At 42.0% G+C, this 17327-nt stretch overlaps 3 protein-coding genes and 1 long non-coding RNA gene across 15 annotated transcripts in view; 2 read left to right on the top strand and 2 right to left on the bottom strand.

Annotated features, from left to right (window-relative positions):
* The window catches only part of LOC124350699, a 4537-nt gene extending 2623 nt beyond the window's left edge, over window positions 1–1914 (bottom strand). The window contains exon 1 of the mRNA XM_046801507.1: window positions 794–1914. Coding sequence (XP_046657463.1) covers window positions 794–1800 — 1007 coding nt within the window. The 5' untranslated portion in view covers window positions 1801–1914. The remainder of the gene's footprint in view (window positions 1–793) is intronic.
* The window catches only part of LOC124350529 (endoribonuclease Dicer-like), a 15519-nt gene extending 12812 nt beyond the window's left edge, over window positions 1–2707 (top strand). For 3 of the 4 annotated variants that reach the window (XM_046801259.1, XM_046801261.1, XM_046801258.1), the window contains 2 exons: window positions 1934–2356; window positions 2418–2707. The gene's annotated coding sequence lies outside the window, so the exon portion shown is untranslated. Of the gene's footprint in view, window positions 1–1927; window positions 2357–2417 lie in introns of all 4 variants that reach the window. The other variant, XM_046801260.1, reaches the window with a different exon arrangement.
* LOC124350568 lies at window positions 2691–9964 on the bottom strand. Of its 2 annotated transcripts, none has more exons than XM_046801336.1 (4): window positions 8937–9964; window positions 6049–7198; window positions 3609–3760; window positions 2691–3297 (listed from the first exon to the last, which is right to left on the bottom strand). In XM_046801336.1, exons 1-4 carry the CDS (start codon window positions 9393–9395, stop codon window positions 3037–3039), a joined length of 2022 nt encoding a protein of 673 aa, XP_046657292.1. In that variant the 5' UTR covers window positions 9396–9964; the 3' UTR covers window positions 2691–3036. The 2 variants fall into 2 exon arrangements, with proteins under 2 accessions (XP_046657292.1, XP_046657291.1); XM_046801335.1 differs by having other exon boundaries at window positions 3609–3763; window positions 8937–9963.
* LOC124350854 lies at window positions 3314–17327 on the top strand. Of its 8 annotated transcripts, none has more exons than XR_006921181.1 (9): window positions 3778–4146; window positions 4357–4457; window positions 4644–4837; window positions 14333–14648; window positions 14868–15085; window positions 15151–16184; window positions 16248–16399; window positions 16457–16672; window positions 17055–17327. It is a non-coding gene; the product is annotated as an uncharacterized LOC124350854 (long non-coding RNA). The 8 variants fall into 8 exon arrangements; XR_006921176.1 differs by having other exon boundaries at window positions 3780–4146; window positions 14868–15977; window positions 16039–16184; XR_006921178.1 differs by having other exon boundaries at window positions 3783–4146; window positions 14868–15560; window positions 16010–16184.

Raw genomic sequence — 17327 nt, 5'->3', positions numbered from 1 at the left:
AATGACCATGCCCAAATATTCAATTGAATGGCAAGGTTCTATGAGGGATTTATCCCAATTTATCAAAAACCCGAGAGACAGAAGGAGTTCGACGGCCATTTCCACATCCTCCACAAGCCCTTTCCTATCTTGGTTCAGAAACAACATGTCGTCCAGGTATATAACTACTCTTACCCCTTTTGAACGAAGGGCGGCCATCACCGGCTTCAAAAGCTTTGTAAAAGCCCGCGGTGCTGGCGCAAGGCCAAAGGCCAGACATGTGAATTGGAATGCGGTCCCCTTCCAGCGAAAACGTAAAAAAGGTTGGTGGGCGTGGCACACGGGAACTGTTAAATAAGCGTCCTTGAGGTCTAGCTTTGCTAACCAATCCCCTTTTTGTAAAAGATTTCTTACTACATCAAGGCCCTCCATTTTAAAATGCTCATAACGGATGTGCCTATTCAGATTTCTTAAATTAATAATGGGCCTAAAACCTCCGCTTTTCTTTGGGATCGCGAAGATGTTGCTGAAAAAACCCGGAGTTTCCGTAGCTTCTATGATGGCCCCTTTTCTCAGTAGGCTGGCCACCTCTTCAGCGCACACCGCTTCCATCTGCTGGCCCATTACGCTCTCCGGTGGTTCCGTCTTTTGCAACGGTCGGGATACAAAATCGATGAAAAAACCCCGTTCCACCACGCTCAATATCCAGGGGTCTTTAGAAATTGCACGCCACGCATTGCCAAACAACTTAATTCTAGCCCCAACTAAATCGGGGCTTAAACTAATAGGAAAAGATACCGGATTGGCTGCATACCTTGTCTGATAGATTCTTTTTTCTCCGGTATCCTTGTGCCTTGATGTGCTAGGCTGCTGCTCGGCTCTCTTTTCGGCTGGATGCTGATGAGGTTTCTTCAAGCTCTTTCCTCTTCCTGATGCCGCCACTTTCTGTAATTTCGCGTCTTCGTCTGCCGCCTGAAGTAACGCGCTCGTAAAGGAAGGCCCGAAGAGATGGCCAACTTCCGCCGGCGAAAACTTAGATGGGTCCTTCAGCAGATTTTTAAAACGCGGGTACACGCTATTCATCACGTTGGACCTACGATTCTTTGAAATGTAAAAGTGCGCTTCTGCCCAGAGACGAATGGCGCACTCGAGTATAACGGCCTCCTCCGAGTTCTCAGGGAAGCGATTCCAAAGCGACATCAAAGGTTTGGCCACATCGAGTACCTTAAGTTGAGTCGATTTCCAGATCAGCTCCCGCTGATTGATGTATTTGCCGTTCCTGTCCCTCAGAAGCTGCCGCTCGACTACATCATCCATCTTCGGGCATGTCAGGGAAAAGGTTGCGTCCTCAAAATCCGGGTTGAAAGTGTCCCTCAACTCCTTAGTCGAGGTCGCCGGCTGTCCCACCGACATCCACGAGGCCAGCTGGTCCGTCGCGAATTTTGAAACTGGCAGAATCGGTCGTGGAGCTGGAACCTCCGGACCTGAGGTTGGGGGAGGCAGGGAACGTCTTCCGTCACGCCTTGATGAACGCGATCTTGATCTGCTTCGGCGATTACGGTGTCTATCTTGAGATGAACGACGCCTTCCGCTGCGATCTCTTGAGTCGCGCCTGCGATCCCTCGAGTCGCGCCTGCGATCCCTGTCGTACCTTCGGCCTCGACGTCCTCTTCTATCAGATGATGTAGATCGCGATCGAGAACGTGGGGGCCTAGGCTGAGGTCTCACTGGCTGTCTATTGTCCATTCCGTTTACTCTAGAGTCTATGGAAATCGTACCCTCACTTTGCACGGTGGGCGTAGGAGAGGGAGGAATTTCCATGACCGCACTTAGTAAAAGCTAAAAAAGGTCTGAGGTTTAGGGAGGCGACGATGTCGCAAATTATCTTAGAAAAGCTAGTGAATAAAAGTGTCAACACTGTTAAAGTCGAGCGGGAGTTTTTGTCTCATAATTTAATTCATGCTCAAACACAAATTTTTGTGGAATTTTTAACTGGCTGCCTTTAAAATACTTTTCAATGCCACGTGAACAAAGTTTTTTTCACATTGTTGCGTATGAGAAATACGGATTATAATTGTTTTTGTTTTGGTGAGATAAAATCTATTGTCTACACCAATTTTGCCTGCCGATATTTGTTAAAAATTCAAGTCTTAACTGTTCAATTATTATTGATAATTAAAGTTGAAACTCCTTTCAAAGGGCCAATCCCTCATCCATTTACGAGAAATTCTTTTTTGGGTCGTGACGAATTATCGTTTTGAATTGTTACAACCGTTGTGGCCAAAACGGCCTTGTTGGTTGCGTGAAAAGTCAATTGGGAAATCAGACTGGCTGCTCTTTGAAACCCATTTGGAATTTGTCATCCCATAAATGTTACGTAAGTTATTAGTAACAGTTTAATGTCGTCTTAGATAAGTCATTACAAATATTTCCAGCAGTTACCAAGGCGAAATAAATCAGGAAGATGTATTACAGAAAGTAATATAAAAGGCACGAAGACAAATAATATACAGGTAATGAATATGAAAATAATAAAACGGTATAGGAATCGAAATTATGCAATTAACGGTAGTAATAACCGAAAGAGAGGGGGAAAACAAAATTATATGGTTCTAATTTCTCCATTACTAAACTACTTATTTGTGATATAATAAGCTTGTTTGATCCGGAAATGTGAATGGTAATATAAATCACGCTATAGAGTCGTACCATTTTTAGATATTGTGTGTGAATTGCCAAAAATTTCCAAAGTCTTCAAATTTAAATAATAGTGAAGATTACTGTAAAAGGTAGATGCATTGAAGCAGCTGCAGTACTCTGTTCTCTATATAATCAGGAAGACCAAGACGTGTATAAAGGCCCACCACAAAATGTTTTTCAACTTCTTCTTCTATGCGAAGGCTAATAATAACAATGAAATGTGGATTATTACCATTGATTTGTTTTAAAATTTGAAAAATTCAACCCCCGGTAATAGTGCGGTGACAATAATTAAACAACACTGGAATATCATAATTGTGTTTTTGTTTTTCTACTTATTCTTACTTGTCTCTTTTTTTATGAAAAATCAGCAATAGGAGCCATTCGAATGAGCCCGAAGAAAGTCTTGCTGGGTTGCAGGACCGAGTAGCGAAGTGGTTCAATGTCTCTCAGGAAAAGTTTGTCGCCTTCTCTCAATTGGGTGGCGGCCGCCGTGTAGCAGGTGTTGGCTTTGGGGAACGACGTTTCAGAAAAGGCTGACGTAATGCAACGTAGGAAAGGCTCCGTGTTGATGAAGACTTCGTACGCGTTTGTGGAATGTTCGTCTAGATAATGGACCTGTTTTGAATGGGAGAAAATCATACAAGGTATATTTCAATTTTCTTCACATCTCCACCCATTTTTTTATTAGTGCAAATTTTCCGTTTTGTAAAGCTATTATTTTTCGTTCTAATAAATTCTTCTCCTTTAACAGCTTTTGTTTACGCATGGCCAAATTCGGAAAATTGAAATAAGGCGGTAATGGAAAAAGCCAACCGTTAAAATGTGAGTAATAATAAAGATTGTTTTCCAACGTAAATAGAAAAGTTTTTGTTGCCTCGAGGCTTGTCGAAATGATTATGTATGTACCGAAATGGTGGGCTATTTACCTGGGCGTAGATAAAGTACAGTCCGCTCTGTTTGACAGTAAGTATAGCGCCGTCAATTTTTACTAGAGGTGTTGTTTTGAGCGGGGAGTCCCAGTTGCTCGGAGCTATTTTCCATGACGTGTGAAGTCCAAGTTCATTCCTGGAGGCTATTTCTACTGAAAAAAAAAGAATAGAAAATCGTATGAAACTACGACATAAATGAATAAATAAAACCGTTTTGAACGTTTTTGAACGGTTTGAATTTAGGATCGATTGTTTAACATTTTTTCTATCGATATCTAATATGCAAATGCCTGACTAATTAGAAGATAGTGTCGTCTGCTTTTTCTTTCTTTCATTTTGCCATGCGTTTAGCTTAACAAGTTCCAGAAGAAGTTTGAGATTACAAAAAGAACGGAACGATTACTTTTATGGAAACTGCTGCACGAAGAATAACCCAACAAACAAAATTAGAAAAATGTGGTCGTCGCGTGTCAACTCTGGTCGCGTTTCTAGATGGAATCGCTGAGAACACACCGACTCCATGCTGTTTTGGCGGGTAAATAAAACTTGGAATGATTATGGAAGCATGGTATAAGTGATCCCTACACCATGATGGAAGCTTAAATAGAATAGTTAAAATTAAACCTGTTTCAAATTTGTGTTCCTGACTAGCATTCTACTGCATTTAACTACATTTGTGATGTAAACCCCCTGTCGAAACATAATGGAAGTTTGTTTGCACTTTGTAACTTTTTCCTTTGTGCAGATTTGAGAAGCCTGAACCAGCCATCATAACCACATGATCTACATGACCACAAGTTCAGCAAGTTTTGCTTGTGCTGGCGGATTCTCAGAATCATCACTTGGGTAATGAGAATTTTCGTTACTTTTTTTTAACCTGTGACCTGCCAGATGTTCTAGTGATGCATGACTTGTGTTTTACAAAGAAACTTTCCTTTTTATAACAATTAGGGTTTACCCACTGTCTCATTTACAACTTTTCATTACTTGTTGTGAATATTTTTCGTAACTCTTGTTTTAATTTTCATTTAGATAAACAGCATCCCGTTTGATTGCAGAAACTACCGGCCGAGTTACGTCTCCCTTCTTTCCCTTTCTTAAAATGTCCTTGTGTATGCCCATGTGAATGTGGGTGTATTCACGCGGACACTCTTATTTCTACCCTTTTTTAGCAAATGGATGAAGCACTTGTGGATGGATGCTGGCCGGATTTCTCCGGCTTAAAGGTTAGACGAATGTAATCTCAATTCTTCCTTTTTGACTGTTTGTTGGCGTCGTACGATTGTTCCTGAGTGGAACTGTTTTCTCTTGCCATTTTTGTTGACTAAGTTAGGGCTCATTGAATATCTCATTTCTAGAATGACTACAGATCAGGCTTGTTTTTGTTTTTGCAACAACTTTATCTGTGGCAATCGAATTCGAAAACTATTTGAACTTGAAACACTTGAAGTAAAAGCCCAGCTAGATATTTTTATGAGCTAAAGGGACCTGCCGCCTCACTGGCACCTCTTCATAAATATTGGAGATTACAATCGGAACGTGTTTGATTCACAACAATAACAAAAGGTTCTCCTTGTACAAAAGAAGAAGGAAAAACCCCGAAAACCGTTATCAATGTCTCATTACATTTCCTTGACGACCAAAGTGGGTCAGCGGCGAAATGTCTTTCATTTCCCGTCGAAGGCGCCGTTTGGCCCGTGCGTCTCGTGCCAGCGTGAATCTCGTTTTCTTTTTGTTCTTCTTCTTCTTCTCCTTTTCGATTTTTGTTGGGCAAGAGACGCAAAAGGGGCGCCTGCATATTAACTGTTTATTGTTCCAACGTGACTATCTAAAAACTAATCAAAACAGATGATGCTGCTGCTGCTGCATCCCACTCCTTTTCTTCTCCATCCGTGTATCATAAAAGCTCTTTTTTCGGGGAATGGCAAGGTCAAACTGATTTTTTGGCGCACATCTTTGGCGAAACCCAAGGCTATCTATCTATCGCGGCGTGCACCTTGGTAGCAGCTCCTCTGAGAGTTCCTGGATCAATTCCTCCGACCGAGGATGACGATTACTCATCCAATAGTTGGATACGCCAGTGCGATTTGAATAATAATATTTCTTCTTTTTTTTGCTCGTAACCTTATTTTCTTCAATTAATCTAAATGGCAAGATCTGATGATTCAACTCCATCTCGTTATTATTCATAAGAGAAAATGGCCGAGCATGATGGAGAATCGCCGGCCATCTAACTGACACCACCCCCCATTTCGTGTGTAATTCATTCCCCCAAAAAGAAAACGTAACGAGATGCAGCACCGAAAAAAGAACCGCAATGTGGCCGAATCAACCGCATTACCAACATTATTGATGATAACGGCCGAAAATCATTCACAAGTCTTTTTTCTTAAAATTGTATAGCTAGCCAAATTCATGTCGTGTGTGTTTTTACTACCTTGATTTTCGTAGCTGGTCGATGTGGCGTTGCGGGTGTCGGCCACCAAGTGAACGGCGGTGGCCGTGTGGCTGAGATCACGCAGCTGCTTCTTGTTGATTCTCTTTTTTCCGCTGCTGGACGGAGACGATGGCGAATCTCGTGAAATTTGGTCCTCATTGTCCGACTGCTGTGAAGAGCCACCACGAGCATTGACGGCCGGCTGGTTGACCTTGTAGACGTTGGGTTGTTGTTGTTGCCTGACTTGGCTGGAAGAAGACCCGACGGATGCGGTGACTGTTTTGGTCAGAATGGCGGGTGCCGTTGCGGCGCTGATGCGGTCCTCCTGCAGCGAACCGCCAGCGTAGGGTCCGGCGCCGATGGAGAAAATGCCGTTGCTCCTGGACCAAATCTTTTGATCGACCGATAACGGCCCCGTGTTCTCCGACGACGTTTTGACCCTGCTGTGCCGGAATTCCACATTGCTGGGAGCCACGCTGCTCTTGGCCGCTGCTGGAGGAGCAGATGTCGTATCGGACGGCGATCGCAAGTCTTGGCCGTTAGCCTCAAACTCGGCTGCGACGGAACTCAATTCGACGTCGTCGACCATCGCGGGGGATCGAGTCGTCGCTTTCTGGTGACGATGGCGCGGCTTTTCTTTATTCCGGTTGCGCCAGAAATTGTTTTGTCGGTGGTGCGGCTGCTGCTGTTGCTGGACGACGGCTGCGTCCGACTCTGCCGACCTGCTTTGCCCGGGCTCGTTTCTCCCGCTGTTGGTCAGCAGTGATTGGTAAATGCGCAATCCCTCTGTGCGGTTGGGCGGAGTGGCGCCGTAGCCGCGGTCGAAAATGGGGACGCCGTCCTGAGTGTGCGAACTCAGATCGGCTTGGCGCTTGTTGCGATTCGTCTTGGCTTGTCCGTCCAGGCGGTCCATTTTCGAAACTCGTTTGCTGCTGCTGCTGTTGTTGGCCGTCCGCCTCTGCCAATCGACTTCGAGCATTTCATTCCGCTCGGCCGGAGTGTGAATGGATGAGAAAACGCGAATGTCTTTCTTCTCTTCTTCTTCTTCTTCGTCGTCTTGATCATCCAGGCCACTCAACAGGAGGGCGGCCGACTTGTCACCATCGGCGGCCAGGCTCATGTCGACGATTTCGCCAGGTTGGTCCGTTTCCTTGAATTGAAAAAAACAACAAAAAGATAATCGAAAAAAATTAATTAAATATCTACGGCGAAAACAGTTATACACAAATGAGAAATAAAAAAAAAAGAAAGTTGATGATGAAGTGACGAAAAGCTCTGAGCGCATAGCCCAAAACGATATTTTTCAATTAAGATCTGGACGTATACGTGGTAGTAGTAGTAGGTTTGCGCAATAATACGCGATTGATTGTGCCGCGCTGACTTCTTTTCTTTCTTTTTCCTTTCGTGTGTTGTCTGTTGTCTACTTCATTTGGGAGAATGAGTGAGTGTGTGGTTAAATTAAAAGTCTTTGGGGGTCAAACTTGATCAGGCACTTGTGTATAAATCCAAGCGCGAAAAAACGGCTTGTCATTTATTCACACTTTATGACAAGCTGGAAAGAAAAGAAAAGAAAAGGGGGTCTTTCATCAGCAGGTCCATTGTCTATTGCCATTCGACTTTCTCTTTACAGTTCATTAAGCCAAACTTGTGTTATCCGATAGTCGCGCTTGTTTTGTTTTGTTTTTCTGGCCGAAACCTTGGACCGTTTCTCATCGAGGCCTATGTGTGTGTGTAAAATTGAATGCAAATGTGTGCGTCCTAGAATTTCTCGTGAACTGGCCTGAAGTTGCACATGTAGCGCACGTCAAATTCAAACGCCTTTTCTTCTCTTGTTAGGACGACGACGACGAGAGAGTCGTGCCACTATATAGGCGCTAGTCGCTTTCTACGTCTCTCCATCTCCTCCTTTTTTTTTTCTCTTTTCTTGGCCTGCGATTTCATTATGCGAGTTTTGATTTATCACCAGTCCAACTTCTTCTTCTTCTCTGACTCTCGCATTTCAAAGCTCGCCGCTGCGCTTTTGCACTCGGACTCCAAATGTAATCAATTGGCATGGGACCATTTGGCGCTGCGAGGAGATTCTCTTCTGACTTTTGGATTGAGCCCAAAAAGACTCGAAAGAGACTAGAAAAAAGAGAGAGAGAAAATAGCAGTTAACCGAGAGCCGTGAATTTCTCACAATTGCTGCTGCTGCTGCTGCTCGATTCGATTTCATAAACGACGTGAATAATTGCACGTGGGATGGGTGTGTCGAAAACATGTCGGTGCGGTCCGCTCGGGCCGGACTAACAGAGAGAGAGGCCCTACCCTCCCGTATTTGGTGCGACTGGCGACAGTTAAATCAATGCCCAGGCAGAAATGGGCAGCAGGATCTCGCCAGAGATTTTCTTTACCATCACACACACGTACGCTTGACGTTCAAATGTTTTTTTTTTTTCCCTCAACAGATTTTAGTGTAGCCCGACAGAAAATTCACCTGTCCGACCTGTGAGAGTAGGTCACATTTCATTTCGATTTGTTTTTTTTTATTAGAAAAGGTGAAAAATGGATAGGATAAATAATAATCAGAAAAAGAATGTGTCGGGATCAATCGAACGAGGCGCCATACTCTGATCAGTTTCGATGGTGGTGGTGCCAAATGCTTTGCGTGTTTATTCCCAACTGTCGTCAAACCTCATTCCCAGTCACTGCTGTCTTCTTATGGTCAAATTGAATTAGTTTTTGATCGCGATAGAGAGAGAGACTACCTACAACACTGCTGTTATGTCTAGCAACAAATCACATCTACCGTGTCAATTGTCGTCTAAAGAATTTAAAAAAAGAAAAAGAAAAAACAACCAGCAGCCGCTGAATTGAAACACGCAAAGTTGTTGTTGTTTTTCTCTTACCTGATTGTTTTCGCCGTTGAAAACGTGTTGCTCGAGCATCGAGTCTTTATTGAATTGGGCGCCAGCGTCGTCGTCGTCGTCGACAAGATTGTCGTGGAGATTGCGCAGCTGGGCACGCAACTCGTCCAAGTCTCGGGTGCTGGCCAGCGATTGGACGCGCGACTGCAAGGCCTCCACCTTGCGCTGCAGATGCCACGTGAACCACAAGTGGCAAGTCACCAGGGCGACGCAGGCCGCCGCGACGGCCAGCAAGAGCGGCCAGGTGACGTAGTTTTTGCATCGTCGCTCCTTGTTGCGTTTGATGAGCGTCGTCACGTCCAGTTGTTGTCGGCTGGACGGGCGCACTTTGCCTTTGTTGGGCTGCTGCATCGTCACGCTGCTGCTGGCCTCTTGTTGTTGTTGTTGTTGTCCCGTCAAGTGGTCGTTCCTCACAAGTGATGCCGAGCCTTTGCTGGACATGGTTATCGTGTAGGGACCGGATAGGAGCCGCCCGCACGACAATGACGACCGTTAGAGTTGCACGCGAGACTCTGACGACACTTTTTCAAGGGGGGGAATCTAATCAACAGCGCACAATCAATCTCTTTCTTTCTTTTGTCTTATTCTCCTGTTAACAAGGCGCGGGAGAGCTATGGGGGGGAGATGGAATTAGGAGAGGATCCGGGTCGGCGTCCTACTCGAATAAATTTGGTTGGCGGCGGCTGCTGCTGCTGTAGTGGCTGGATGATGAGAGAGGCTACGCGGATGAGAATTAATTGATTGCGGCTTGGTGCTGCTGCTGGAACGGAGAACGGCGGTTGCTGCTGCTGACACGATTCGACGATTTTCCTTTGAGCATCGGAACACGGACAGTGTTCATGTTTTCCTTCTTTCCCTTCAAGGTCGGCACACCCCAACAAGAAAACAGCCAAATACGTGAGTGAAGAGAAAGAGAACTTTTTTTTCCTTTGGGGTGGGTTGTTGTTGTTCCTGGTGTGTTGTACGAAAGAGGAGAGCAGTTCACACGACCTACCGCCTCGCAGATCTGGACGTTGACTGGTTGTTAAGGGCAAAGTTGGTGGGCATTTTATTAAGACATTCGTAGAGTTTGCTCTTGAAGCCATGGCCGATGGAGAAGGACGTTGGACGGGCCAGAGGACGGGACTTACTCTCGACTATAGCAAAAGGCTGTGGAACACACGGCAACGCTGTCACTACTCCTTCACTTTCTCTTCTTCTTCTTCTTCTGCTGCTGCTGCTGCTGCCAGTCGAGTTCTTTTCGGGTCTCGGCATCCTGTGCTGGGCATTTGCAAACGCAGCTTTTTTGTCTGGTCTCTGGCCGGCCGAGCTTGTTGTCAGTGGCGCAGCTTCCTTTTTCTTTTAGATTGACGCCAAGGTCCTTTTTTTTCTTTCTGGTCAGTTGTTGGGTCCCAACTTTTTGGAACGCAGATAAATCGTCGCCTCTAATCACCAGACGTCAAATGAAACATGTCCAATATTTGTTATATTATTAGCTATTGATTGCCTGGGCTTTTTTATTGGCTCTTGCATCACGAAATGTGTCACACAATTGGCCAAACTATCAAAGTTTAACGACTCGGCCTATAGCCTATAGCTCTGTGTGTTCCTTTTTTGAGGTTATAGAGTCTGAATCAAAGTTAAGATGGACTTGAGTTCAGCTTTGTTGTTCTCTACTACTTTTCTTTCGGATGTGAAAAACGGTATGTACCTAGTATAAAGTTCAATTTCTGCAAAATGGATGGTGATGTTGGTACTTTGGCTTATGACGACGACTGGCTGGTGGTGCGTCCGACCGGCGCCAGTATCTCATCAAAAGGTAAAGCATCAGCAGCAGGAGCAGTCGGCTTAAGAAAAAGAGGAAGATAGATTTTTCCGTTCTCTCAACTGCTGACCATATTTTCTACAATGACGGACTATGCGCACAGCGTAGAGCATAAAAAGCATTTCAAGTCACGAGTTCGGCCTCAGCATCAATCTTCTTCTCCGTCCTCGGGAGTCTACTATGCGCATCAGCGCAGCTAGCTCTTTTTTTATTTTTATTTATTTTTTCTTTTCTTGTCCCATCACATGTGTGATGAACAGCCGGAATTGCGGATGATAATAATTCTGGAAAAAGAAAAAAAATACGCTCGTGTGTATATCGTGAAAGTCACGCCAAAATAAATATTTCATTTCCAAACGTACGTATACGTATACGCACACAACACCAAAGTATAGCAGCATCGGAATGAATACCATTTTTCACTTAATGGTTCGGTCGTAAAGAAATAGAGACAGACAACAAAAAATGGCGGGAATGTTGGTAAACACATCGTTTGACAACTTGTTTCGCATGTGGGTTGTTGGCGTCTATAATAACTCTGTTGCAGCGGATTTTGATTGGATGCCAAATGTTGGCATTGCGTTTCACACTGCCGTTGAAGTTTTCTCAACTTTGGCGAGCTGTAATTTATGCGCTTCAGTTGAATTTCGACAACTTTTTCAAATAAGGAAATGACGACAGTTGGCGCTTAGATACTTTTTTTTTTTTTACCATCACGATTTCAACCTTCAAATATTTGTAGTAGTAGCCCATCATCGGTGCCAAAAAGGCGCACTGCGAAATTCCTCTCTTGTAAATTCAACAAGGATTTTTACATCACATGATTTGAACCAGGTATACAACACCAACTATTGCATGTAATACAAGTGTTGTGTGAATTGAGCAACAGAATGTTTTATCAACATTTTTATTTTACAGAAAAAAAATATTCTCTTCCTGTATTGTTTACTATAACCATATAAGAAGACGAGCACATTAAAACACGTGCCGGCATAAAAAAAAACTATCGGCAAAAGATAAAAAAAGCGAAAAATCTCACGAAAGGAAATTCTTTTTATTTTCGACAGTTCCTCAGGAACGAGTTTTTTTTTCTTTTGGCTTAAAAATCAATAAAGAAAGGCATTTGGGGATATATATTTTTTAAAACTCCCAAGATCCGGCGTGTATTTTTTGTTCGTTCTACAATGTAAAATATACACCTGTCGTTTAAAAGCCAGTTAAAATAACCGACGAAAGAAAAATATCTTGACAAATTTTTTCAGTCCCTTGCCGACATGATTATTCAAAGCCGTTGCCAAAGGTCGAATTTTATTAGAAATCACCTATAGAATTATTAGAGAGCTCGATCTTTTTTATTTTTTATTTTTTTATTAATTCGGCGTCGGCTGCGTTTCTTTAAGACTCCACTACCGAGAAATCATAAAGCGCGAGCGAGCGCGCGCGTGTTAATATTTTCCCATTGGAAATGATGCAGAGCGCGGATAAATGTTGATGGCTGAGTGAAAGCGACGTAGTGATGCAATCTAATGAAAAGTAAAGGCGCCTGTCTGCGTCCTCACGACTCCGACTGAGAAAGGAAAGAAAGAAAGAAAGAGACAGCGAGAGCGCAAACAAACAAACCAGAATTTTTAAAAATCCGGCTATACTTCCTTTTTTTTAAATAAAAGTTATCGGACATCAAAAAAAGAAAAAAAAAACCTCCGGTTGGACGCAGAGGCGCCATCAGCGCCGAGAATCATGAATAAGCTTTTGCGTTTTGTGCAATCCACCACAAACAACACAGTGCTGGATTTTTTTTTTTTTTTTTTCCTTTTTTTAGAAGCGCACATTTTTATATTTATTTATTTAATATTACGAGTTCCATATATGGTGAAAAAAGAAGAAGAAAAAAAAAGGAAGAAAAAACGTTGGGTCTCTACTCCGCAATGCGCTGGCCGGCGCAGCACACTGGCCTTTTGGTTGGATATTTCCAAGGTGGTTGGTTGGAGAGGAATCCGTGCGTGATCAGACGTGGCGCCATAACCGACGGGGAGTCGACAGCCGTCGCCACGCTATAAATTTCGAGTCAGCATGTGAACGTTTTTGAAGCAGTTGTATACAAAACCAGTGAGTGGCCATTTTTCAGCAGCTTATTATACTAGCCGTAGTTGACCCAGCACACGATTCCCCCCTTCCATGCCAGGACTTTTCAAAACGAGTTTCTGTCGACTAAATTTTTTTTTTAAGGCCTGAAATCATTTCTATTGAAAAAAAAGAAGAAGAAAAATGAATATCTTGATGTATAAAGCATCTACTTGACCTTGTGGCATCTTTTGTGTGCGTTGAACTTCAACGAAAAGGCTCTTTGAATTTCATAATAATGTCAAAGTTCACACAACTCGATTTAAAGAGAAGAACTAACTAGCTAGATAAGACTTTTTTTTTCTTTTTTAAAAAAATAAGCTCCAGAAATAATGCCAAGCTATCCGTTAGATGAATAAAGCAAGAATGTGTGTACTTGTGGCGAAATTTCGTATTAAAATTTATTCAACTCATTTTTCTCATTCCATAAATTTGCAACAACACTTCCCAAGTTTGTTTTTCGTTTCTCTAGCGTATTTGTCAGATTGCGCGTTTTGAAATAGATTAAGTGGAGAGAAAATGAAAAAAAAAGAAGTTTTAACTTTGCGCCAGAATCTGGTTTGAGACGGTAGCGACCGAGTAAACATTTCTTTTTTTTCTTAAAGAAGATTGCACTGACATTTTTAAATAAGACCTTTTTTTAAAACTCCGCTTCTACATCGACATTCTTGCCAGATTATTTCAATAGTTTGTCCCTTTTTCTTTCTTGATTATTTATTTTCTAATGACGAGTGACGCTGCGTGCTTGTTGTTCATTTGTGCTTGCTTTTTCGTTTAATTTAAAAAAATTAATTTAAAAGAAAAAAGCCAAAGTCATGAATCATGCCTTGGCTACACACAAGTACACAAATATAGTGTCTGCTACAGAGGCTAAAAAGTCAACACAGCGAAAAATCGGTTTTCTACTTTTTTCTTGTGTTATTTTTTCAGTTGAGATTTTATCAGCCTTGCGCATTCTAGAACACGCAAACTTGTTGGTCGGTGATGACCAAGGGAATTTGAACGGACAAAAACCTTGTAGGTAATTTGGAGTGCTATCAACGAACATATCGACATAGTAAAATAATAAGATAACGGAATTATTTGTTGCATATTAATGCGTTACGGTTTCTCTTCAAAGAGTTGTAAAGTCTCATTTTTGTATGATGAAGTACTTCACTTTTGAAAAAGGTTTTTGTCATAGACGGCTGTCATGGTGGATCATTAGTGAATGCCATCTACATTCCTTCAAGCATATAAGATTAAGATTTTCTTATTCCACTTCCATCGAGCCATCCTTAGACTTATCTTCCCATCAACATGTCAAAATGCATTTATCAAGACATGGCAGCTTTCTTTTCTATCTGATGATATCTAAATTTTCTCAAATTAAAAGAGTCAAAGAGTTAATTTTGTTCTGTCTGTTACATTCCAGTATATTAATTATGTATTCAATTAAATGCGATTTAAACAGGACGATCATCATTACGATAGGACTCTTGACACCGAGTGGTTGGACCAAAGTTGGTGTACAGCATGGGAGAACTGTGTATATAGCCAAACATCCCCTACGATACAATACCCACAACAACAACATACAACAGTTCAACAAAAGCAAAAAGAGAGAAGGGTCGTCTACCGACATGTGATGGATGACATTATCACGCTCAGAAGCGAAGAAGCGCAAGACTCACGCTCGCACGTACGACCTTGCGTCTCGTCCGCCTTTTCACCCTTGATGGATGGATGGATGGCACCCTGGAGAAGAGCAAAACGTCCATGGACGAGTGGTACGTAGGGAAATATTGAAAGTGTTTGTCGGCGCGTGTTTTATCGTTTCTTTCACTCTAAATGTGCCCCCGTGCTCCCTTTAACTGCTTAACGTTTCTAAGCTCAAGAGACAACCAAAGTTAACTCAAAAACCCGTTTGAATAACAAAGAACTGTTTGAACTCGAACGCGCAATTCGTAACTGATGGTGGAATCTAATTGCCATTTGTTTCTTTTTAGAAAAGGATTCCGAAAAGGCCACAACGAATTGCGATTTCGACAAAGTCATGAATGATTTTCACCCAATAGAGAGAGAAAATAAAAATGGTCTATTTGCATGGCTGTTTCAGCATCCGCTTTGAAATGGAATACTGTCGGTCACAAGACGATTTGCTCGGCGATTTCGCATCAAACAAAAATATCATACGTCACTAAGTAGTCTACTCTGCTAGAACAACGTATTCTCTAACTAAAATAATAAGTGAATGTCTTCTATTGAGCTATTAATTAATCTAATTTGCAGTTTTTACTTAATGGTTGGGTCCTCGCTTTCACTGTTTGAACGAAAAAAAGGTCGTCCTTTAACTCCTTTTGCCATTGTTATTTCCCAAAGCTCTAAAATACGACGAACAGAAACAATTAATTGATTTAAAAAGCAGTTATTCTCTCCTTCCTTCTTACAAAACTCCTGATCGAATGAACAGCGCTAGAAGCCAAGCAGAGACTAAAAAAGCAGCTAGGGCTGAACCAGGTAAAACCCACAAGACTCTAAGGCCACAGGGGCCGTCTCAGCTGGACCACCTGAGGACCGCCTTTTCTCCGGAAATTAATGGAATTGGCCGTGCAATGATGCTATCTTTGTCACTTTGCAATGTTCGAATTTGGTGACGTTCGTGAATTTTTATCGACAGCCGTCCCTTTCGTCCCTTAACAGTAGATTACTAATATTTTCTAAATTTCCATTATCTGTTTTTTTTTTTTTTTTTTTTCAGAACTGAGCTGTTGTTTAGAGACTATATCTTAAGATAGAAATTTCAAATAATGAATAAATTTCTGATTCACGAATTTTTTAAAAATAGAATATTCCCAAAGAAATTTGGCAATCAGCACATTATTCATGAATGGCCCCTTCGTCAATTCGTTAGCTAGGACTTGCTATGGCGCCTCGTTATTCATTTATTTCTTAACTGAGTGCAAAATCTTTAAATCTATTTGCCTTGCCTATTATATCAGGTTTCAAATCATCATTTCTGTGCTAATAAGAAGTGGGCTACTTTGACCTCAAATTTCATGTGGAGCTAGCATCAAGGCATCCATCCTTGATTTCTTTCCGTACAGTCATCAAACGAGGTAATTGTGTAGGAATTTTTTTGCTCCGTCAGTAGGTGGCTAAAATCAAGTTGTCCCCCAGCCGCCAGATGACGCTAGTGTCTTCGAGAGGACAAAATTCGCCATTTTGTTCCGAAACGCCAAGACCAAGTGGCAAGTGAAAAGGTATTCCAAATTCGTTACGAAGTTGCAGTGTCGATCTACATTTTCAGCAATTGAAATTTAATGGTAAATTCTAGTATGGATTTCTCAAATGTAATTAATCCTAGACGTTGCTGTAGTAATTTACAGACAATCTGGCATATAATTTCCACTTGGCCAAATAACCGATCACGTGGACTGAACCTGCTTTCCATTTTGCCAAAATGTCGTCCGTTGTTAGGTCTACCTGTTCGTATCGGATGTACGTCTCATCTCACCCAGAAACACTACAGAGGTGACAGGTAGTAGAGTAATTTTGTTGATCAATTACCCTGCAATGATGCTATAGATTTTATTAGTTGACTTGGTGTTCAGGTTGGAGATCCTGTTGCTTTACTGTTGCAGAATGTGAGAACTCAACAAAGTCTTATCCCATGGCTGGCATCATTACAGTGGTTTTGTTGCAGCCAGCTGGTGAAAGGTGTGATCGAGCCAATTTGAGCTGCAGCTGCTGCATGCAGTTTAACAATCTGGTGTTATCCTCAAGTGTCATTGCAGGAAGACTTTTTGAAATGGTAAGTTGATTGAATTTATTGGTTGTAACTTGGGAAGTCTTACGGTTTTTTTTTTCTTAAGTTCAACTGACAAGTAAACTCTGATCTGATTAGATAATAAGTGGTGCTATTTCTTGCTTCCAAATAATAGTTTCTGTGAAAGATATCAGATAGTGATCAGCTTGCTTTGAGTTAACCATTTTCTTCTGATCAAACTAGAACAAAAATTTCCACTGTGTTGCAAACTTTATCTAACACTTAAGAATTAGATGTACAGAATTCTCTTTTCCTGGGATTTCATCTTGCCAATGAAATCTTGGAAAAATGTCTGTCATTTGTTTTACACAATTTCTTTGGCATCTCAAGTTTGATCTTGGAAAATAATATTCCTTTTTCCCCATAGGACTTGGTGATACTTAAACTATGCCTGTGCTGTTCATTGTGCAGTGGTTTTGCAGCCTGTTTCCAGTTGACACATGTGATTATGCAGCTGATACAGGATTAAAGAAAAAGAACTGAAGTAGCTGTGCTGGTGTTCTCCTGAAATTGCTGTGCCACAGGAGTTGCAGATAGTGTTTGGTTACTTATAGAATTTTATTTAAAGAGTCTGGAGATGATCAGCCTTCTGCCTATAACTTTTGTAAAACTTCAAAGTTGTAATAAAAATACAAGTCAA

Source organism: Daphnia pulicaria, chromosome 7 (genome assembly GCF_021234035.1).
Source record: "Daphnia pulicaria isolate SC F1-1A chromosome 7, SC_F0-13Bv2, whole genome shotgun sequence".
Taxonomy (NCBI): Eukaryota; Metazoa; Arthropoda; class Branchiopoda; order Diplostraca; family Daphniidae; genus Daphnia; species Daphnia pulicaria.
This window is presented reverse-complemented; position numbering and strand designations above follow the sequence as displayed.

What these genes read in the sequence shown, in the direction of transcription:
- LOC124350568 (XM_046801335.1), bottom strand. Translation starts at nt 9,395, where the DNA reads ATGTCCAGCAAAGGCTCGGCATCACTTGTGAGGAACGACCACTTGACG. An exon ending in TCAACGGCGAAAACAATCAG is followed by an intron (nt 7,199 to 8,936) that starts GTAAGAGAAAAA and finishes TTTCAATTCAAG; the next exon opens with GAAACGGACCAACCTGGCGA. An exon ending in GACCAGCTACGAAAATCAAG is followed by an intron (nt 3,764 to 6,048) that starts GTAGTAAAAACA and finishes TTTTTTTTTCAG; the next exon opens with TAGAAATAGCCTCCAGGAAT.